Source organism: Vipera berus (assembly GCF_964194415.1).
Source record: "Vipera berus genome assembly, chromosome: 14".
NCBI classification, from domain to species: Eukaryota; Metazoa; Chordata; class Lepidosauria; order Squamata; family Viperidae; genus Vipera; species Vipera berus.
In genome coordinates, this window is record NC_138217.1 from 10,938,621 (window position 1) to 10,962,269 (window position 23,649).

General features: G+C 45.0%; 1 protein-coding gene across 9 annotated transcripts in view; it reads right to left on the minus strand.

Annotated features, from left to right (window-relative positions):
• The window catches only part of TAOK3 (TAO kinase 3), a 71,379-nt gene that overhangs the window by 34,560 nt on the left and 13,170 nt on the right, over nucleotides 1-23,649 (minus strand). For 3 of the 9 annotated variants that reach the window (XM_081339367.1, XM_081339365.1, XM_081339359.1), the window contains exons 2-9: nucleotides 14,977-15,083; nucleotides 11,361-11,474; nucleotides 6,394-6,612; nucleotides 4,951-5,022; nucleotides 4,056-4,157; nucleotides 2,923-2,968; nucleotides 1,211-1,307; nucleotides 551-664 (exon numbers count right to left, since the gene is read on the minus strand). In XM_081339367.1, coding sequence (XP_081195493.1) covers nucleotides 551-664; nucleotides 1,211-1,307; nucleotides 2,923-2,968; nucleotides 4,056-4,157; nucleotides 4,951-5,022; nucleotides 6,394-6,513 — 551 coding nt within the window. In that variant the 5' untranslated portion in view covers nucleotides 6,514-6,612; nucleotides 11,361-11,474; nucleotides 14,977-15,083. Of the gene's footprint in view, nucleotides 1-550; nucleotides 665-1,210; nucleotides 1,308-2,922; nucleotides 2,969-4,055; nucleotides 4,158-4,950; nucleotides 5,023-6,393; nucleotides 6,613-11,360; nucleotides 11,475-14,976; nucleotides 15,084-15,521; nucleotides 15,759-16,406; nucleotides 16,534-23,649 lie in introns of those variants that run through there. The other 6 variants (XM_081339362.1, XM_081339363.1, XM_081339360.1 and 3 more) reach the window with 6 other exon arrangements.

The window sequence follows — 23,649 nt, forward strand, 5'->3', positions numbered from 1 at the left end:
TGAGAGAAGGGATCTCCAAAGTTGGCCCACTTTAAGACTGGTAGACTTCAACTCCCAGAATTCCTCAGCTGGCGGGCTGGGGAATTCTGGGAGTTGGAAGTCCACAAGTCCTAAAGTTGAATTTTGGAAGTTGGAAGTCCACCAGTCTTAAAAGTTGAAAATCTGGGAGTTGAAGTCCACAAATCGTAATGTTGAATATTGGGAGTTGAAATCCACAAGCCCTAAAGGTGAACTCTGGGAGTTGAAGTCCACAAGCCCTAAAGTTGAATTCTGGGAGCTGAAGTCCACAAGTCTTAAAACTTGCCACGTTTGGAGTCCCCCTAATCTAGGACAAGGTTTTCCAGGCTTTGCCATCTGCAGGCCTGTGAATGTCAACTTCCAGAGTTCTCAGGGAGCCATGACTGAAGGATTCTGGGAATTGAAGTCCACATCTGCGGAAGATGGGAAATCCAGACTGTGAAGGTCTGGATTGTACATAAAAGCAAAATGGATCCTTTGGTTCAGCATCTTTTGAAAGACTAGAGGAAAGGTGCACGTCGGCTTGGCTTACCAGTAAGGAGTTCCCACGAAAGAATTGGCAGGAGAGGCTATAGACGCAGATCCAAAGTCCGCAAGTTTCACTTGGCCCGGTTCCGTTAGGAGAATATTTCCTGCCTTAATATCCCTGCAGGAAAGAAGGCAAGTTGTCCTCCATTTGCAAAAGTTCATTTAGTGACCATTCAAAGTTATAACGGCACTGGAAAAGAGGGCTTAGGAGCGTTTTTCACAGTTACGACCTTTCCAGCATCCCTAGGATCACATTGTCAAAAATTCAGACGCTTGGCAACCGGTTCATATTTATGACGGTCGCAATGCCCCGGGGTCGCGTGATCCCCCTTTTGCGACCTTCTGACAAGCACAGTCAGTGGAGGAAGCCAGACTCATTTAACAACTGTGCTACTAACTAAACAACTGCGGTTGTTAAGCTAAGAGATCAGAGAAGAGTCCCTTGGCCAAGTTCACTTAACAACCCTGGCAAGGAAGGTCGTAAGACGGGGCCAAGCTGCCTTAACAAATTCTGGCCTAGCGACGGAAATTTTGAGCTCAGTTGTGGCCGTAACTCGAGGACTATCTGTTGTGCTCACATTTCTGGAGGAAGGCGAGTGGCAGAAGGCGGAGAGGAGCCCGAAAGGCAGAATGCTAAATTATGAGAAAGAACCTCAGCTCTTACCTGTGAATTTTATAATGTGAATGAAGATACGCCAGTCCTTTCAAGGCACCGTCGGTAATGGCAGCGATCTCTACTTCCTGAAGTGGCTTTTTATGTACTGGATTGGAAGAAAGCAGATTTTAGTCCAGGCTTCTCACCCCTAGCAACTTTAAGACGGGTGGACAAGGTTGAGTAAAGTCCGATTGGCTCCTTGCAGTGGCACAGAACGCTTAGGAGTGGGGCTAACTAAGGATCCGTCTCAAACTGGTCTAGAGTCTAGGGATTTAAGGCAGCGGGCTAGAACCTGGGAGACGGTGAGTTCTAGTCCTGCCTTAGCCATGGAAGCCGGCTGGGTGACTTTGGGCCACTCCCTCTTTCTCAGCCCAAGCCACTTCACAAGGTTGTTGTTGTGGGGAAAATAGGAGGAGGAAGGAATATCAGATAGGGTTGCCACCTCAAGTTATTTATAAAAATAATAAAGGCAAGATGAGATAAAATAAAATAAAAATAAATAAATTCAATAAAATAATAAAATGAAATAAAATAAAATGACATGAATAAAATAATAAAATAAATTATATTAAACAATCAAATAATAAAATGAAATAAATAAAATAAAATAAATGCAAGATAAAATGAAATATAAAATAATACATTAAATAAAATGATAAAATAATAAAACAAAATAAAATAAAAAACAATAAAAATAATGTTATATTAAATAATCAAATAATGAAATGAAATAAAATAAAATGAAATTAAATTAAATAAAAAATAAAACAAAAAATAATAAAATAAAATAAATAAAATGAAATAAAACAATAAAATAAAATAATAAATTATATTAATCAAATAATAAAATGAAATGAAATAAAATGAAATTAAATAAAATAAAATAAAAAATAAAACAAAAAATAATAAAATGAAATAAAATGAAATAAAATAAAACAATAAAATAAAATAATAAATTATATTAAATAATCAAATAATGAAATGAAATAAAATAAAAAATAAAATGAAATAATAAAATGAAATGAAATAAAATAAAATAAACGTACATACATTCATAAGCGGTCTAGGTCTGTAATCCACCAAGCACTTAAAATGTAGACTGGAAAAATGGGGGGGAGGGGGGGAAGAGATGCTTTTTATTTCTCCTGCCCACAGAACCCCTTCTCTCCATTTCTCATTCTTCTGCTTCTACCCAGGGAATGAGATGAATCCTACCACGGAGGATTTCCTAGTGCCCCCGAAGAAAGACAGACTCTTCTTCTTCAGCTTTTAAATGAAGATGTCACGCAAGGAAACAACCTCTAGTAAGAGACTCTTAGCCAAGTCTGTCAGCTGGGTTGCCAGCTACGGAAATACAACACGGCTGGGCCCGGGGTCTTGGAAATTGGCAGCAGACGATCCGAAAAGCCCGGGAAATGTCCTCCTGATCTACCCCACTCGCTTGCCGTTCTGAGCCCTCATCAGACCGAAGCACGGAAAGATGGAAAGCAGACCCCAGGCCATTAATTCAGACGTAGGCTGACTGCCTGGAAACTTTCAAGCTAGACAAAGTCAGCCAAAGGGATGTAGAGCAGAAAGCGCCCGTGGAGGAAAGTGGAAAAGATCTGGCGGTCACTGTACGGAACTGTGATGGGCCTAAGAAATGTTGTTGCGGAAGGTAATTCCCTTAAAACCTCAGCCGTGTTGCCTTAAAGACACTGCAGGAGATAAAAAAACCTTACCTTCCAGCAGATCAGAAGCGGATCCCAGGCAGTATTCCATCACTAGCTGTGAAAAGGTAGAAAGAAATGCAGCTGTTAAGGAACAATGGGGTCCTTGGTGTTCTCTGAGCTGGCTGGTTTTCTTGCAGAGGTTTCATTACCCAACTAGATGCTAGAAGGGGCTGGGGTCTGTGGAACGGAGGAAGAGGAGGAAGACTAGGGGGGGGAGGAGGAGGAGGAGGAGGAGGACTCCTTGGTTCTCTTTGAGCTGGTTGGTTTTCTTGCCAGGTTTCATTACCCAACTAGGTAACATTATCATTGCTAGAAGGGAGTGGGGTTTGTGGAGTAGAGGAGGAGGAGGAGGAGGAATAGGAGGAGGACTGTGGGGGTCTTTGGGGCTCTCTGAGCTTGGTGGTTTTCTTGCAGAGGTTTCATTACCCAGCTAGGGAACATCTTCAGTGCTAGAAGGGAATGGGGTTTATGGAGAGGAGGAGGAGGAGGAGGAGGAGGAGGAGGAGGACGACGACGACGAATAGGAGGAGGACTGTGGGGGTCTTTGGGGCTCTCAGAGCTTGGTGGTTTTCTTGCAGAGGTTTCATTACCCAACTAAATATCATCAACGCTAGAAGGAAGTGAGGTTTGCAGAGTGGAAGAGGAGGAGGAGGAGGAGGAGCAGCAGCAGGAGGAGGAAGACTGTGAAACTGCCTCAAACTACACTTCCCAGCATCATTGGGGAATCATGGCGTTCTAAAAGACCCTTGCCATTATCAAGCTTCTGAGGCAACTTAGGGAAAGTTGAGGGTGCTCCATCAGTGGAGGCTTTCGAGAAGAGGCCGGACAGCCATTTGTCTGGAATCATGTAGACTCTCCTGCTCGGTGAAGGGGGGGGGGATGAACTAGATGACCTCCAGGGTCGCTTCCAACTCTTGTTGTTCTGCTCTGTTCTAAGACACAGCCCTTAACACCTCCTGTTCATTTGGGTGCATCGTTAGGGCTGCAGCTTAAAAATGACAACAGCCGAAGAGGGATCATCTCTCCATTCTGGAAATGTTTTCTCCTCCAAAGAATGAAAGATCTAGCATTATGTTTCAATCCGTTCTAAGAAACCACCTCGGCTCAAAACCTCTCAAAAACCTCACGGAGACGCAACTCACCCAGGCGGTGTGCTCTTTCAAATAGCATCCTTTATATTCTATGGTGTTCGGGTGCTTCAGCTGTTGCAAAAACCTGACTTCTTTGATAATATCCTGCCATTTCTGTTAATTAAAGTGGGGGGAGGGGAGAGGAGGGGGGAAAAAAAGGAAAGAAAGTTAATATCAAGATTCGCTTTATCAAGAAAATTCCAAAGGTGACAAACTGGGAAATTGTCGAGGTGAGATCAAAGTGCTTTGCGTTCTGCAGTTTTGTTCACAATGAGTTTTACGACTAGGAATGGCTTAGGAAGGACCTTGTTCCTTGTGCTTACAAAAGATTAGGAGGAAATGTTGATTATTCCTTATCTCTTTTAAGATATAAAGAGCAAAGGGCGCTTATCCAAGGCTAATAGTTGCCCAGGGCAATCAGAAGAGATTATTTGTCTGAAATGGTATAGGGTTTCCTGCCTGAGCAGGGGGTTGGACTAGATGACCTCCAAGGTCCCTTCCAACTCTGGTATTCTATTCTAACATTGGCAGTGATTTCCTACACACTCACCTACAGGTGGCACATGACAATTCGTGTAAAAGCCTGCAAACAGGTGGCAAACCACACAATGGACCCAAAACCCAAAATAGATTTATTACAAAATATGGAAAAGAGATTCAGATTTCAGATTCTGTTAGAAACGTATCCCCAGGCCCCGGAGAGGTATGGATCCCTATCTTGCAGCATGAGGAAACGATTCAAATTTTAACAGATGTAGCTCGCCAGCCAATGCTGGTCCCATCTTTTTTTTCCTCTTTTTAAATTTTAATTGCTTCCTTTTTCTACGGCGGCAGCAAATAGCGAGATGCGTCTTTACAGCACCGCTGGGTGGCCGCAGGATCGAGGCCTTACGGCTGTTCTTCCTACCTCGTTAGTTTGTTTTCCGCTGTAAGACATCTTCTTGACGGCCACGACTTCGTTAGTGCGAGCATTGGTGGCCTGGAAATTGAAGGAGGGAGGGAGGGAGGCAGGGAGGGAGGGGAGAGAAATAAAATTTAATAAATGTTCTCATCTCTTGTAGGGTCAAGAAGGCAAGCTGGACGAAGAGTTCATTCAGTTCTGGGGGAAGGTTGATATCAGAAGCCCTGAAGAACTACAACCGTCTTGACCAAGATATTGGCCTGCTGATGGCATCAGAAGCGGATGCCATCTTGAAATGCTTGAGAGGTGAGGGAGAGAGGGCAAGGGAGAAAGAGAGGGGGAGGGGAGGGAGGGAGAGGAGCAGAGAGAAAGGGGGGCGAGGAAGAGACGGGGAAGGGGAAGGAGAGAGAGAGAGAGAGAGGAAGACAAGGAGAGATGCTAGAAGGGGCTGGGGTCTGTGGAACGGAGGAAGAGGAGGAAGACTACGGGGGGGGGAGGAGGACGAGGACTCCTTGGTTCTCTTTGAGCTGGTTGGTTTTCTTGCCAGGTTTCATTACCCAACTAGGTAACATAATCATTGCTAGAAGGGAGTGGGGTTTGTGGAGTAGAGGAGGAGGAGGAGGAGGAATAGGAGGAGGACTGTGGGGGTCTTTGGGGCTCTCTGAGCTTGGTGGTTTTCTTGCAGAGGTTTCATTACCCAGCTAGGGAACATCTTCAGTGCTAGAAGGGAATGGGGTTTATGGAGAGGAGGAGGAGGAGGAGGAGGAGGAGGAAGAGGAGGAGGACGAATAGGAGGACTGTGGGGGTCTTTGGGGCTCTCAGAGCTTGGTGGTTTTCTTGCAGAGGTTTCATTACCCAGCTAGGGAACATCTTCAGTGCTAGAAGGGAATGGGGTTTATGGAGAGGAGGAGGAGGAGGAGGAGGAGGAGGAAGAGGAGGAGGACGAATAGGAGGACTGTGGGGGTCTTTGGGGCTCTCAGAGCTTGGTGGTTTTCTTGCAGAGGTTTCATTACCCAGCTAGGGAACATCTTCAGTGCTAGAAGGGAATGGGGTTTATGGAGAGGAGGAGGAGGAGGAGGAGGAGGAGGAAGAGGAGGAGGACGAATAGGAGGACTGTGGGGGTCTTTGGGGCTCTCAGAGCTTGGTGGTTTTCTTGCAGAGGTTTCATTAGAGAGAGTGGGGAGGGAGGGAGAGGGAGAGAGAGGAGAGGGAAAGTGGGGGGAGGAAGAAAGGAAGGAGAGAGGGAGACGAAGAAAGGGGGAGAGAGGGAGGAAGGGAGGCAGGGAAGAAGAGAGGGAGAGGAGATAGAGGAAGAGGGGGAGAGAGGAAGAGGAGGAGGGAGGGAAGGATAGGAAGGAGAGAGAGAGGGAGGGAGGAGGAGAGGGAGAGGAAAAGATGGAGCAAGGAGGAAGGAGAGGGAGGGGGGAACGGAGAGCAAAAGCGACTTACAAAATAAACGGCCCCAAAACTGCCGTGTCCAATTTCATGTAAACCCACAAACAGCTCCTGAGGATCATCTTTGTAGAAGAGATCGGCGATGTCGGGGTCCTTTGGCACCCCTTTCCGCATGTTGGAGGAAATTAGGACCTCGTCCCCACTTCAGAATACAAGATGGCTTCTTCCTTCATTGACGATGGGATTTCCAAGCGGTTCAGAGCCTTCCCGGGGCCGGGGGGGGGGGGGGGAAGAGAGAGAGAGAGAAAAAAAATGAGGCGGTTAAATTCAAGTACCTCTTTTTCGCTTCATGCTCCTTCCTGTACAGAAATCCCGAAAAACTACTTGGGATGATGATGACGATGATGATCCCATTCAATTTTTCTGGGAAGTTTATAAATGAAGTTGGAAACAAAATTCTGGCGGTTAAAAACCCAAACCGTTTAAAGCTCCCGAGGCTGAAAAATATTTGTTACAACTGCAAAGGAGCTGGTTTCTCATTCCTTGACTTACAAGCGTTCGTTTAGTGGCGGTTCACTGGGAAAAGGTGACTTATGGCCGTTTTTCACACTTACAACCGTTGCAGCATCCCCCCCGCAGGGTCACACGATCAAAATTCAGACCCTTGGCAACTGACTCATATTTGTGACGGCCGCCAGCATCTTGGAGTCACGTAATCCCCTTTTGGGACCTTCCAACAAGCCAGGTCCATGGGGGGAAGCCAGATTTGCTTAACTTCCTTCCTTCCTTCCTTCCTTCCTTCCTTCCTTAGTTTATAGTTATAGTTTATAGTTTATTTGATTTATATACCGCCCTTCTCCTTGGTGGGACTCAGGGCGGTTCACAGGGCATACATAAGAAACACTATACAAAAATTAAAAAGAATTAAATCCATGCCCAATTAAAACAGAAGTACAGATTAAAAACAATTAAAAGCCCATAATCCCCCATCAGGCCAGACCAGCTAATTCGAACAGATGGGTCTTCAGGCCCCGACGGAAAGTTCGAAGGTCTGGTGCCATCCGGAGCTCCACCGGCAATTGATTCCATAAAGCCGGAGCCCCCACAGAGAAGGCCCTCCCCCTGGGGGCCACCAGTCGACATTCCCTGACTGGCGGCACCCTGAGGAGGCCCTCTCTGTGGGAACGCACAGGGCGGAGGGGAGTCGATGCCGGCAGCAGGTGGTCCCTGAGGTAACCCGGACCCATGCCATGTAGGGCCTTAAAGATCGTGACCAACACCTTGAACCTCACCCGAAAGACAACTGGTAACCAATGCAGCTCGCGGAGCAAAGGTGTAACATGGGAGTACCGGGAAACTCCCAAGACAACTCTCGCGGCCGCATTCTGTACCAGTTGGAGCCTCCGAGTGGTCTTCAAGGGAAGCCCCATGTAGAGAGCATTACAGTAGTCAAGGCGAGAGGTCACGAGCGCATGAGTGACTGTACACAGGGCATCCCGGTTCAGATAGGGCCGCAACTGGCGCACCAGGCGAACCTGGGCGAAAGCCCCCCTAGTCATGGCCACTATATGCTCTTCCAAAATAAGCCGTGAATCTAGAAGGACTCCCAAGTTGCGAGCCCTATCCACGGGGGGTAAGAGCTCACCCCCCATAGAAAGAGATGGAACATTTGGAATGTCCCGGGATGCCGGAATGCACAGCCACTCAGTCTTGTCAGGGTTGAGCTGAAGTCTGTTCCTCCCCATCCAGACCCGAACCGCCTCCAGGCAACGGGACATCACGGCGAGGGCATCACTGGGGTGGTTTGGGGTCGAAAAGAAAAGTTGGGTATCATCGGCATACTGATGATACCCAACTCCAAAACCACGAATGATCTCACCCAGCGGTTTCATATAGATGTTGAACAGGAGAGGCGAGAGAACCGACCCCTGAGGAACTCCACAAACGAGAGACCTAGGGGCCGATCTCTGCCCCCCTGCCAACACCGACTCCGAGCGTCCCAGGAGATAGGAGGAGAACCACTGAAGAACTGTGCCTCCCACTCCCAATCCCCTGAGACGCCGCAGCAAGATACCATGGTCGATGGTATCGAAAGCCGCTGAGAGGTCTAATAGGACTAGGACAGAGGAATGTCCCCTATCCCGCGCCCTCCAGAGATCATTCACCAGAGCGACCAATGCCGTCTCCGTGCTGTACCCGGGCCTGAAACCCGATTGGTAGGGGTCCAGATAATCCGCTTCATCCAGGACCAGAGGGAGCTGATGCGCCACCACACTCTCAACAACCTTCGCAAGAAAGCGAAGGTTGGAGACTGGACGAAAGTTGTTCAAAACGGCTGGGTCCAGGGCAGGCTTCTTGAGGAGAGGTCTCACCACCGCCTCCTTCAAGACGGTGGGGAAATAACCCTCACTCAAAGAAGCAGATATAACCGCCTGGAGCCAGCCTCGTGTCCTCTCCCTAGCTGCATAAACCAGCCAGGAAGGGCACGGGTCCAACAAACATGTGGAGGAGCTCAGCCTCCCCATAATCCTGTCCACTTCATCAGGGGTCACAGAATCAAACTCTTCCCAGATAACATTGACAAGACCGCCCGTGTCCTGATCGCCTGACTCTGCCCAGCTGGAGTCCAAACCGGTCCGAATCCGAGCGATTTTATCCGACAGATGATGACTAAATTCCTCGGCACGACCTTGCAAGGGATCCTCCCTCACCTCCTGATTGAGAAGTGAGCGAGTCACCCTAAACAAGGCGGCCGGGCGATTATCTGCGGACGCGATGAGGGTGGAGAAGTAATTACACCTCGCCACCCTCATCGCTGCGAGATAAGACCTAATATAGGTTCTTAACCGCAACCGGTCGGGTTCGGATCGGCTAGACCTCCAGCAGCTCTCTAGGCCCCGTTTCCGGCGCTTCATCTCCCGGAGCTCCGCGGAAAACCATGGAGCTCGCTGGGATCTGCGCCGGGTCAGGGGCCGCAAGGGTACAACCCGGTCAAGTGCCTCAGTGGCTGCCCTTCCCCAGGCTTCCACTAAGGCATCAGCCGAGCTGTGAGCAGTGGAGGCAGGTGGGGACCCCAGCGCCGCTTGGAATCTATCAGGATCCATTAAGCGTCTGGGGCGGTACCATCTAATTGGCTCCGTACCCCCACGGCGGGGGGTGGCAAAGCGGAAGACCAGCCGCAGGAGATGATGATCGGTCCATGACAGGGGCATAATAAATGGAGAGCCCCCACCTAGATCATCCAACCACCGTCTAGATAAAAAAATCAGGTCAAGGGTGTGGCCTCCCTCATGAGTTGGCTCTGAAATTACTTGCGTCAGGTCCATGGCCGCCATGGAAGCCATGAACTCCCGAGCTAGCTCAGATGAACCTCCCAGGGATGGTAGATTGAAGTCTCCCAAAACTATAAGTTTGGGAAACTCAACCACCAAACCCGAGAGGATATCGAGCAGCTCGGGCAGGGCTGCCGCTGTGAAACTAGGCGAAATGTACACCAGCAGCAAGCCCAACTGCGCCCCAGGACCAAATCTCATGAAGAGAGACTCACACCCGACTATCTGAGAAACGGTGGCCTCCCGCGGACATAAGGTCTCCCTAATGGTAACCGCCACTCCCCCACCCCTACCTTGAGCTCGTGGCCGGTGTAGCACCCGGAAACCTGGTGGGCAGAGGTCAACCAAAGGGACCCCACCCTCTGGGCCCAACCAAGTCTCCGTGATGCAAGCCAGGTCCGCATGCTCACCCTCAACTAAATCCCTAACGAGGGGAGCTTTATTAACCACGGACCTGGCATTCAGGTACACCAGCCGGAGCTCAGGAGGCTGCACATCCCCGCTCCCGGGACCTCGGGGAAGAACCAGAGGGTCGGAGCGCCTCACCGCTTGAAGACAGCGGAGACGGCCCTCCCGGTAACGATATGGCCCCCTGTCTATCCGCCTGCTGCCTTTCCCCGTCGTGGGAATTGGTAGTCCCACGACCCGCTCAAGAGCCCCAGATGTAACCACAACCCGCTCCCCCCGAACGCCGTCAGACCCAGGCCTGGCCTGCAACAAAGTTGTTTGGCTACCCCCCACCGCCAGACAACCACTACCCCCCACCCCCCTCCCCAACCCCCTAAAAAATTTAGCTAAAAAATTAACCAGGGGCCTCTTATTAGGTTTATATCGAGAGCCCCTGGCCTTTCCCGGCCATCTCTCAGGGTCCCAACAATTGGGCCCCTCATCGAGATTAGGGAAAGAAAAGAAGGCGGGACGCACCCAGGAGAGGGGGGCACCCCTGAGGGCGAGCAAGTCCGTGTCGGAATATTGATGCATCCAGTCAGCAAGTCCAGAGAGGGAAGTCCAATGATTGAAACCAACAGGAGGATCAAAGGAAAGGAGTGGGACATTTGGGCCATCCACCAACCACTGCCACTTGATTGGATGCTCCCAGAGGCATACCACAACCCGTCCTCTCACAACGGGACGCGAGTCTGCCTCCGGGGATGGTCCAAAATGCCCACCCTGGGTGGGGCAGCACCCACAGAGCTCCCACCTCTATGGGGCTGCCGATGTAAAACAGGCCACTCTCCCACTGTGGCCTGTACCCAGGTCCGTCCCAGTCCAAAGGGGAAAGAAGGAGGCAAATGGAAAGTTAATAAATAAGATAATAAATAAGTGAATAAGTAAGTTGGCAGTCCGTTGTATCGCCATCGTTGTCACAAAAGTCGTTGCTGCTGCCATCATCTCAAGCAGCCAAAAACCAACGAATCGCTGTCGCCATGGTCGTCCTCTCCACCTTCCTTCCTTCCTTCCTTCCTTCCTTCCTTCCTCCCTTCCTCCCTCTCTCCCTGTCTTAATTTTTATGTTGCTATCTCCCCTACAAGGTAACTCTGGGCGGCTTAAAAAACAAGTAAACAAAATAATTAAAACATCACAACATTAATGGACAGTTGAAAAGAGCGCTGAAAGATTGTTTTTATATATGATTACGGCTCCGAGACTATTATGTGCCTCCAAACGGAAAGACTCTGAATTACTCACAATGGAAGAATGGTTGCTGAAGATGACAAAACTGGCAGGGATGGCAAAACCTGACTTGATTAGGGGAAGATCGACAGCTTCATTTAGCAGGGACTGGAAACTTCTTGTGGGCTGCTTGCAGAGGGGGGAAAAAGAGAGAGAAAAACGAACTTGTGATTTGCGGGCTTGAGGATTAGAAAGGATAAAATATCTCAACTCTTATCTATACATAAATTTTAAAACCTAGTTCTTCGGTCATCATCCACAAAATTCAATGGAGAGTTACCAGCAATAAAATCTACATTTTAACCTCAATCGAATCAGCTAACTTTCTATTCTTTTCCTTTCCTTTTCAGCTCATAGCTTATCGGATGGGATTGCTCTCCAATTCAATGTAATAGATTTGTTCCCCACTCTCCTTCAAACCTCTTTAAAAAAGACCCACTTACATGAAAAAAAAATTTTTTCAAATATTTATAAGGTGGTCCTCGACTTACGACCGCAACGGAGCCAAATTTCTGTTGCTAAGCGAGACAGTTCAGTGAGTTTGCCCCATTTTGATGACCCTTTTCACCAGCCTTGTTAAGCGAATCCCTGCATTTATTTAGTAACATGGTTGTTAAGTGGATCTGGCTCCCCCCCCCCGTGGACTTTGCTTGTCAGAAGGTCGCAAAAGGGGATCACGTGACCCCAGGACCATCGTAAATATGAGTCAGTTGCCAAGCGTTTGAACTGTGATCACGTGGGGATGCCGCAACGGTCGTAAGCGTGAAAAAACGGCCCTAAGTCCCTTTTTTCAGCGCCGTTGTGACTTTGAACGGTCGCTAAGTGAAAGGCTGTAAGTTGAGGATCCCCTGAATTGTTTTTTATCTTGTTCAACATTACCTCAGCAAAACTGTATTTTGAAAACCTCAAATGACCCCCTCACACACACACAAACACACAAACACATCTGTGCTTCGCCCAGGGACGCAAACTAGAAGATTTTGAAAGGCCGAATAATGAAAATGATATCACCCGTCCCAATGGGAGTGACTCATTTCTGCAGATGATCTGCCTCTGAATGGAAGAAATCTGAGAAAAATCAGGATATTTTGGAAAACACGAGGGGCGGGTGGTGGGGGGAAATGGCTACGAAATGCCTCCGGACAAAAGGAAAGATTGTGGCTGAAAGAGACAAGCCATGAGGTGAATTAAACTTGTTCCTCTCCGATCTTGAGGTGTTTTTTTTCGCCCATTTTCCATCCTACCAGCCAGGGAACGTCTGCAATTTTATTTTATTTTTTCCCTCCCTCCCCATCGGTTCAATCTGAAGGGATGCCAGACCCAGGCTAGAGACGAACGAGACAGCAAGATCCAATTGAGTTCGACCCTTTTATCTCCTTATGCCCGGCGGGCAGAATCTTGCCAAAACTCAAGTGACCGGTCGCCTGCAACTTAACGACCACAACGGGGCCCAGAATTTACGTTGCTAAGCGAGACGGCCGTTCAGTGAGTTTGGCCTGCATTTTACGACCTTCCTTGCCATGGGCGTTAAGTGGATCGCTGCAGATGTTGCAAGTCAGCAACACGGTGGCTAGGGGAAATCGGGATTCCCCTTGGACTTTGCTGGCCCAGAAAGAGAATCACACGACCGTCCTAAATATGAACCAGTTGCCAAAATGCCCGAATTTTGGATCGTGGGGATGCTGCAACGGTCTTTAAAGGTGGAAAACAAGTCATAAGTCCCGTTTTTCCCCCCAATGTTATGCAATTTCGAACGGTCACTTAAGGAGTGGTTGTAAGTTGAGGCTAACCTCCTAGCCCAGAGGTCCCCAAACTTTGGGGCACCAAGGACCGGTTCCGAGGAGAAGAGTTTTTCCGCGGAGCGGAGGGTGCGTGGTTTTGTGTGCTGCCTGCATCTCACGAATGGGGCTTTGCTTGTTTGTGTGGACCGGTTGCAGGCGTGCCGTGGCCCGGTATTGGTCCACGGCCCGGGGGTTGGGGACCCCCTGTTCTAGCCTACTAGATACACCCTGAGAGATTCCAGGGTCTGGTTACCCTTCTCTCTTCTCCTTTCCTCCACCCAACTCAGCACTGCGGGTTCTCTTAATCCGAGCCTCTCTTTGGGGAAGCCCTGTGTTGCCCAAAATCTCGCCCACTGCCCCTCCAGGTGCACTTTTCATGGCGTGGAAGGATATTTTTCTTATTTCAATTTTTTTTTAAAAAAAGGGAGAACAGAATTTTGGAGATGTCCTCATATACAGAATATGCATTTATTAGTGATGAGATCATTCCGGCCTTCTGTTATCTCATTCTCCCTCTGGGGTTGTCTGCAAGCTCTCCGGTTTCTCGTCTTTCCAGGAAGGGAAGATCTTCGGAGAAGAAACCCTCCAATCTGGACTCCTTTCAGGAGGCGCGACTGACCAGGGTTCGTTTAGTCACCCTTCGAGGTGACGGCAGCGCTGAAAAAAAGGGACTGAGGACCATTTTCCATTTATGATGTCTGTGTCTTATGATGATCGTGATCGTGATTGATCGCCTGTTGCTTGTATGTACACTGAGAGACAAATTGATTGTGTGCTCAATCACACTTGGCCAACAAAGAATTCTATTCCATTCAATTCTATTCTGTCCTTCTGTTCCGTTCCATTCCATTCCGTTCCATATTTTCTCTTCTCTTCTGTTATTGTTCTGTTCTGTTTTATTCTATTCTATTGTATTCTATTCTATTCTATTCTATTCTATTCTATTCTATTCTAATTCTATTCTGTCCTATTCTGTTCTTCTGTTCCATTCCATCTTTATTCTATTCTATTCCATTCCATTATTTTATTATTCTATTCTATTCTGTTCTTCTGTTCCATTCCATTCCATCTTTATTCTATTCTATTCCATTCCATTCTTTTATTGTTCTGTTCTGTTCTGTTCTGTTCTGTTCTGTTCTGTTCTGTTCTGTTCTATTCTATTCTATTCTATTTCTATTCTGTCCTATTCTGTTCTTCTGTTCCATTCCATCTTTATTCTATTCTATTCCATTCCATTATTTTATTATTCTATTCTATTCTATTCTGTTCTTCTGTTCCATTCCATTCCATCTTTATTCTATTCTATTCCATTCCATTCTTTTATTGTTCTGTTCTATTCTATTCTATTCTATTCTATTCTATTCTATTCTATTCTATTCTATTCTATTCTATTCTATTCTATTCTATTCTATTCTATTCTTCTTATTCTATTTCTTTTCTATATTCTATTCTGTTCCGTTCCGTTCCATTCCATTCTATTCTGTCCTGTTCTATTCTATCCCATCCCATCCCATCCCATCCCATCCCATTCACTTAACAAACCGTGTTACTAACTAAACAAGTGCTGCGATTCGCTTAGCAACTGTGGCAAGGAAGGGCGTAAAATCAGGCAAAACTCATGTAACAAACATCTTGTTTAGCGACAGAAATTCTTGGGCTGGATCTTGCTCATAAGTCTAGCACTGCCTGTATCCCAAATGGACTTAACAAGCAAATTCCGGAAGCGATTAAAGAAAAGATGTGGATGAAGCTAAGGCTTGTCTGAAGGCTCGCTTAGTGACTGAAATTTTGGGCTCAGCTGTGGTAAGTAAGTCAAGGACTACCTGTAATAGCAGCAGTTCTTCACCTACCTGGACAATTATGGCATTAACCATAGTCTATGGCTCAAATGCATTTTGGCAAAACATGGTTTTTCTTTTGGAGTTCCCGTTGGCTCCCTGATCGCGGGTTTTCTGACCTGCAGAGAAGGGGAAAAGCAACAGTAGTTAAAATAAACAATACACGGTATGCCTTCTTTTTGATCACGGGCCACTTTTGAACAATTTATGGAACTACCATTCAACAACCTCTTGGGTCTTTTTCCTCTCTGCTTTTCAACGGATCCCACGACCGACACAGCGACAGTCGTAAATATGAACCAATCCTTGGAATTTTGATCGTGTGATTGGGGGGAGGGGAATTGCTGCCAAGGTCATAACGTTGGGGGGAAAAAAACCTAAGTCACTTTTTCTAGTGCTCTTGTAACTCTGGACAGTCACTAAGTGAGCTGCTGTAAGTCAACCCTCTGATCCTAACCCTAACTCTAACCCCAACCCTAACCTGAATCTGAACCCTAACCCCAAACCTAACCCTGGCCCTAACTCTAACCCTAACCCTAACCGACACTTCTACTCACGGTCAAAGATACGGGGAAGTGGAGGTACGTTCGGTTTTCCGGCTCCTGCTAAGCTCGGCTGAGCATCCTTCATCTTTGTCCATGGTCTCTCTTTCCCAAAACGAGGCTCTTTAAAGAGTCTGACTGTTTGCAAAGCATCTGACAATATGACTAAGGATAAATGCAGCCCACACTGTTTGGCTGGGTGCGGAAGCCGTGTAACTATGAGGCATCCACCACGTCAGATGTCTTTGCTTTTTTTCCCCTGCTTCGCATTTGCTGGGGGTGGACAGCTCTCCGGACCGCGTGAGTCAGACTTGTGTTGTTGTTTTTTCAATCGGTCCCTTCAGCGGGGAGTTCAAGACAGGAGGAAGGAAGAGCACAAACCTACACAAAGCTGTCTATTCGGCTTCAGGTATTCTTCGACGTACAACAGCTTGTTTAGTGACTGTTCCAAGTTACCATGGCACTGAAAGAAAGGGACGTAGGACTGGGTTTTTTTCACTTACAACCTTTGCAGCATCCCCGTGGTCATGTGATCCAAATTCAGACGCTTGACATAGTGGAGTAGAATAGAACGGAGCTGGGAGGGTCCTTGGAGGTCTTCTAGTCCAGCCCCCCTGCTCAAGCAGAAGAACCTATACCATCTCAGACAAGGAAGGAAGGAAGGAAGGAAGGAAGGAAGGAAGGAAATAGAATAGGGCTGGAAGGGACCTTGGAGGTCTTCTAGTCCAGCCCCTTGCTCAAGCAGGAGAACCTATATATACTTTTTCAGACAAGTGACTGTCTAGCCTCTTTTTAAAAATCTCCAGTGATGGATTAAACACGATAGGTTTTAATGCTGAAGACATGTTCGGGGGTGGGGTGGGGGGATGCCAGCCTCTTAATTTGTACACCCTTGATTACCTGGGGCCCAAGCAAGCGTAGTTTATACTCTGTAAAGGTGAACGCATCAACACAAGCCCCAGATAGGTTCCCGTCCAATCCAGGAATACAAAGAGGGGACTTTGCATCACTCCACAGAGGTGAGAGACTATTAACAGAGAAACAAATCATTAACAAGTCTTACACCTACTTGCTGTCAAAAAAACAAAAAACAAAAAACCCAAGCGTTGGCTTACGCTCAGCTAAGCCTCCCGTTTCATTTTGATTTGTTTATTACCTCTAGTTCAGCCAATCTACTCTACAGACTGAAAGGTGAAAAAAAAGTTGACCTGAGATCAACAAACAAAAACACCTGACGGGAAGACTTCAAAGTCCATCAGATGTCTTCAGAAATATCACGGGCAACCTCGCCCACCCAAGTGGGAGATTTAGGGGACAAAAAAGGAAGATCATTAAAGAGAGAGACAACCTAGAACCAAGGAGAAATGTCCCGACAGTGAAAGCAGTGGGACAGCTTGCAATCAGAGGAGGTGGATGCTCCATCGTGGAAGGTTTGTAAGAAGGGATTGAACAACCATTTGTCCTGAATGGCATTCGGTCTCCTGCTTGAGCAGCAGGTTGGATTAGCAGACGTCTGAGGTCCCTTCCAACGCTACTACTCTACGTTCTATGGAGAGAAGGGGAGGGCAGAGAATAGCAGTAGCACTTATAGACCGCTTCACAGTGCTTTACAGCCCTCTCTAAGCGGTTTATAGAGTCAGCCTCTTGCCCCCAACAATCTGGGTCCTCATTTTACCGACCTCGGAAGGACGGAAGGCTGAGTCAAATAGGAATAGGAATAGGAATAGAACAGAACAGAATAGAAAATAGAGACTATAACAGAGAATAGAGAATAGAGTAGAGTAGAGTAGAGTAGAGTAGAGTAGAGTAGAGTAGAGTAGAGTAGAATAGAATAGAATAGAATATCTACTGATTAAGTCATCTGAACATATCAAATACATTAAACTGCTAAACATATATTAGATGGTCATAGTAAGTCACCACCCCTACAGTTAAATCCCAATCTGATCTAAATATTTTGTCCTCTTGGAAATGGCCTGGAAGAGTAGACAGAGAGAGAGAGGTCTCTCTATGACGTAGGTCAGAAAACAAGGAATCATGCCCCAGTCTTTGGAAAAGCAAGCCAAAGGCTGATCTGGCTGGTAAAAGACTCCAGTGCATTGTTCCACCCATCTGTAGGCATCTCCTGATCTTCTCTACCACGTACTGCAGGCCCACCCTTAGATCCCAACTGTTGGTTTTGCTAATAAAGAGAAACTTATGACTCAGCAAGGAACAGCCAGGTTGATCTTAGCAGCACCCTTTGGTTGAAAGACAGGCCCGTGGGAAACGAAAACAAACTTCAGGAGAGGAATGCCAACTAGTTCATACCTCCTTTAGGTAACTCAAGAAGAACTCAAGCTTCTTCTGTCAAAAGACACCTAGTTTGTGCTCTTGTTTGGTATTCAACTAAATTCAGAGACCGTTCACCTAGTAGAAAGATACCTCTGGGGTTTGAACTGAACCCTTCTGCTCACTTGATGGGCAGGTTTATCACATTTGCCCAGCTCACATCTTTCATGTGAGGGAACCTCTAAAAGCCACAGGTGATCTGACGTTCTAGAGCGGGGGGGGGCATGCTGGCTGAGGAATTCTGGGAGTTGAAGTCCACAAGTCGTCAAAGGGCCAAGTTTGAAGACCCCTGTTCTAGAGCAACATCAGGAGAACATCTACAGCTGTTGAAATCATTTTGCTAAAGGGACTTGCATTGCAATTCTGGCTCCCAAAGAGTTAATGGCCAAGAAGGGACTTGAAGATGAGTCAAGTATGAAAAAGTTACACCCCAGGAAGAACCGAAGATGTCATTTACAGACAGGGTTTTGGAAAACTTCCTAAGTTTCTTTCACATTTTTTTGAGCACTACCAACATTTTAAATTAATAATTCGCCTGCTGCAGTGAAGAGACTGGGGGTGGGGGAATGGAGGAAAAAGGAATGGTTTTAGGTTCCTATGGAATGACTTTCTTGTTTAATTTGTTGATCCTTTTAGGTTTTTATGGGGTTGATTTGTTTGGTTGAAATCCTAAAGATCAACCAATAAAGGTTATTTATCTATCTATCTATCTATCTATCTATCTATCTATCTATCCATCTAATTCTATCTATCCATCTAATTCTATCTATCCATCTAATTCTATCCATCCATCCATCCAATTCTATCTATCCATCTAATTCTATCTATCCATCTAATTCTATCCATCCATCCATCCAATTCTATCTATCCATCTAATTCTATCTATCTATTCTAATTCTATCTATCCATCCATCCAATTCAATCCATCCATCCATCCAATTCTATCTATCCATCTAATTCTATCTATCTATCTATCTATCTATCTATCTATCTATCTATCTATCTATCTATCTATCTATCTATCTAATTCTATCCATCCAATTCTATCCATCCATCCATCCAATTCTATCCATCTAATTCTATTCATCCATCTATTTTCTCTCTCTATCCAATTCTATCCAATTCTCTCTCTCTATGTATCTATCCATCCATCTAATGCTATCTATCTATCTAATTCTATCCATCCAATTCTATATCTACCTACCTACCTATCTATCTATCTATCTATCTATCTATCTATCTATCTATCTATCTATCTATCTAATTCTATCTACCTACCTACCTACCAACCTTCGCCATTCATAAGATCTAACCATGGACTATCATAATGGAGAAAGTGTGTACCAAGCTTACAGCATTCCTGCTTTTAAAACTTTATTTCCAAGTCCACCAAGATTGGAGCAGAATGTTTGGCGAACTTAAGCAAAGCAGAGAGGAATGTCACCTGGAAACGAAAGAACAGCTAACATCTATTCATGCATCTTCTTCCAGAGCTAGCAAAGATTTGGCTCCAGCTCAGCCTTGAGGGTGTGGTAGCTATGCAGTATTATCAGCAAAGTGAAGTGTTCCAATATTATGACTCCTTCCCTTACTGTTCTGCTAAGGTTCTCCCCAACGTTTGTGCAAATCTGCAAGAACAGTTTTCACAAACGTCCCAAAGGCGCTTTTTCCAGGAGGCAACTGGATTTCCTTGTTTTTCTTTGAAGACGTTTCGCTTCTCATCCGAGAAGCTTCTTCAGCTCTGACTGGAGGGTGAGGAAGGGGAGGATTTATACTCCTTGCAGCTTTCTTGAACCCCTCAATAAAATATTCCAGCTCCCAGATGGATTAACAGGCGTCAGAAAAACAAACTCTGCCACCAAATCAGCAAGAGAGCAACTTTATTTACAAGGAGTTTGCCCAATCTTACTCTGATGTAGTGTTTTGTCATCCTTGCTGACTTTTAAGATGGGCGGACTTCAACTCCCAGAATTCCCCAGCCCGCTACGCTATCAACCAGTATCATGCAACTTACAGGAAAAGAACAAGACAACCTGGCTTTGGGAAAGGGGTAGGAAGGAAAGAGGAGTGGGGGGGGGGGGTTAAGGTTAAAATCACAAGAGAGGAAAACAAATGTCTGCCATCAACAGGGTTTTTTACTTATAGGCAGAGTGCCGATGACAGAGAACCAGCTGGAAAATTAATATGTTGAAGTGTATATCCAAAATATTATGACAATGTCAGCAGACTTCATTTCGATAGCATATGCATAAGTGCAGTAACTGCAGACAGAACTGGGCCCGTTTCAAAATAACAGTTGCTATCGCTGTTTCGAAACAACACGCGTAGCAATTAATTTCTTAACCGATCTATCACTTGCTGTTAAAGCGAAAATGCCAGCAAATGTTAGCTCCTGTGATTTGGGCTCTCCTTTACTGATGTGTGTGGATTTAAGATAATTAACACATTGTTTTTCGCTTCTCAGGCTAAAAAAGGGGACCACAAGGAACTTCGAAATTACAAACCTAAAATTCGGGGGGGGGGGGGAGGAGAAAAAAAAGTTTATTTTAGAACTTGGCAGGAGAAAAAAAATGTGGCACGAAGGAATGAAAGTTAGGCAGAAGAAATGAAAGAAAAAAGTGCTGCAAAATTGTTATCGCAGAGGCGCAGAGAAAAATTGAAGGGCAATTGATAATTAAAGAGTTTTGGAAGTGAACAGAGGGCTAAACAAGAAGTTTCCAACAGAATGAAGTGAATTGGAAACTAAAGGGGTGAAATCAAATGAGGAAGATACAGAAGAAGGATGCTAGAGATTTGTATGGACAAGACAATAATATGCTAAAAAACGAAAGAGAAGCAAATGCTTACAGATTTTAACGCCCAAGGAAAAGCTGATGAAAACCTAAATGAAACATCAACTGAAGAACTGTAAGGCTGCAGGTGTAGATGGTATAAAACAGAAGAAATGTTAAAATAATCTTTCACAACTCTTTTACCACGGAGGAACTCTTATTCCCGTATCAGGGAATCCTTCTTTAACAATTATTATATCTACAGATAGCACTGTACAGAGCACAGTTTAAAAATGATTTTTTACTTTTTTATTTTTTTATTTTAAAAAAGATCTCTCCTTGGAACTCCAGGCAAAGTTGGTGAACCAGCAGTGGAGTTGAAGCTCATAAAAATTCCCATGTTGTTAAGTGCCAGCGTTGTGTGGTTTTACAAAGTTTAAAAAGATTACAAACTCAAAAGAAAAAATATAGAAAGGAAAATAGAAAAGAAAGAATGCAGAAAATGGAAAGAAATACATAAGCGACTTTCTCCTTCACCACAGATATAAACAATTTTAGTAAATTATCTCCTTCTCTTAAAATACAAGATACGATATCTTTTCCCCATGGTTCACCCTTTCTCTATAAATAAATCCTTAAAACCTTGGCATCCACTTCTGATTCGCAGAGTCCATTAAAGGTTAGCAGAGATAATAACATATCGATGTTAACCTTGATCAAATAATCTAACTTTAAATTCTTTCCTTTTACTTTTAATAGTCTTGATCTTTAATCCCTTCAAACCATGTTTTGATTTGTTTGAAGGGATTTTTTTCTTTGCCCCATCACAAAATGATTTAAAATTTTAACAAGTCTTTTTTGAAATTCAGTATAGAAAAATTGTCCAGGTCATTCTTTTGGTTTGCTGCTTGTATATACCTTTTAATTATTAAGACATCAGCAGGTTTCATCTGTATATCCAGTATAACAACTTTTTCTACATTATTCTTGCAACCTGTCATTCTTAAATCCACTTTTAAATCAGTCTTAGTCTTGTCTGGTAAAACTTGTTCTTAAATAAAATCTTTTAAACACAGTCTATTTATAATGGCAGACACCATTAAAATTATCTTCTGGATCCATTGCTCACAAATATCTTTCAGTTCATCCAATGTTAAAATACTTTGCTCCGTCCTGTATTAATAAATCAAATTTAAGTATTCTTCCCCTTTAACTGCAATATTTCATTGTTTCTGGTTCCTCTTTGTCCAGCCTTCAAAGTCCCATCACATCATGTTGTTTTTTAATTCAATTACTTCAAAACAACAGCATTTATCCACGAGAAGGATTCTTAAAATTAATTTCAGTACCTTATTTCAAATTTATCTGGACCCTTTATCCATTGGTAACTTTCAAAAAAGTCAATTTTCCACTCAAGAATATTTTTGAGTCATTAAAATTATAATTTAAAATTTCTCTTAGTAAGGATTGCTGGAGACTTACCCAGGACTCTACAATATGTTGTTGCAAAGCTTCCTAATAGCTAAAAAATAGTTAAGAAGCCATTTCTGAAATCAGGCTTGGCAAATTATATGACTGTAAAAAATAAAGATGGGATTTAAAAAAAAAAAACAAAAATAAAATAAATAGGTTATATTAGGGATTTGGGCTTGATTGAAATCCCCCAACGCTTAGCTGTTCAAATCACAAGCTGATCAGAAAAACCTCAGTTCCCAGTCTACTCATAAAAATCAGCTGTCCGGAGTATCAAGTGGGCAATCTCACAGCCTCTCCTTTTTCCAGAGAGATTTTATCAGCTAGAATTCACTGTCTGGCCATTGATCTCCACCACAATACTATCCACACTCTTTCCGCGAGATCTAGTTCACCACGAATCCCCACCAAAAGTTCTCCATCCTTTTTTTTTAAACTTCGCCTTGGAAGTGCTGACATCCGATTACAAACACCATTCAATTATGCAGGAGCAAATCAGCTTCTAATATATACAAATAATGCCCCTTGCTTCCTCTCCATCCTGCCATAAATATATACCTAGGCCAGTTTTTCTCACCCTTGGCATGGCCTTCAACTCCCAGAATTCCCCAGCCAGCATTCCAAAAAAAAAAATTGAACGGAGAACTTTTGGTGGGGATTCATGGTGAACTGAAAGTGTGTGGAAGGCATTGTGGCGGAGATCAGTGGCCAGACAGCGAATTCCGGCTGACCAAATCTCTCTGGGAAAAGGAGAGATTCTGAGATCGCTGACTTGATACTCCGGACAGCTGTGTTCGCTGGCTGGGGAATTCTGGAAATTGAATCCCACCCATCTTAAAAGTTGCCATGGTTGAGAAACATTGACTCAGGCTGCTTGAAAGGATGCAAACATTGGGTTTTCCTCTCAAGATCAAGTGGAACCGGGCCATCCAGCCACAAAACCAGTTTATGGTTATTGGCCTTTTGGTGAAAGCAACTGCATAAAAATTAAGCGGTACACAATACCAGCTTAATGTTCAGGATTGGGCCAAAACCAATATAGGCATGCATTTGAAAACTACTGCGGTGGACCTGAACAGATGGCCAGCCCTATGGCTGTCATTAGGAGGCTGGGCAAATGAGATTAAACTGAACACGCTCTCTTGCTGCTACGCTATATAGGAGGTCTCATAATGATCTTAAGATGCCTTTGGAGGCTAAAAGCAGAACAGGAGAGAAGCAACCGAGAACTAAGGAGAAATTTCCTGACAGTGAGAACATATTATTTTATTTTATTTTATTTTAATTCCATTTATATCCCGCCCTTCTCCAAAGACTCAGGGCAGCTTACAAACTTTTAATCGGTGGAACGACTTGCTTCCAGAAGTTGTAAATGCTCCAACGCTGGAGGTTTTTAAGAAAAGACTGGACAACCATTTGTCTGAAAAGGTATAAGGTCTCCAGCTTGAGCGGGGGGTTGGACTAGAAGACCTCCAGGGTCCCTTCCAAGTCTGTTGTTCTGTATTATGTGTAACACCCCCCCCCCTTTCTTCAATTAGCTTAAACACAAGTTTTACCTAAAGAACAGC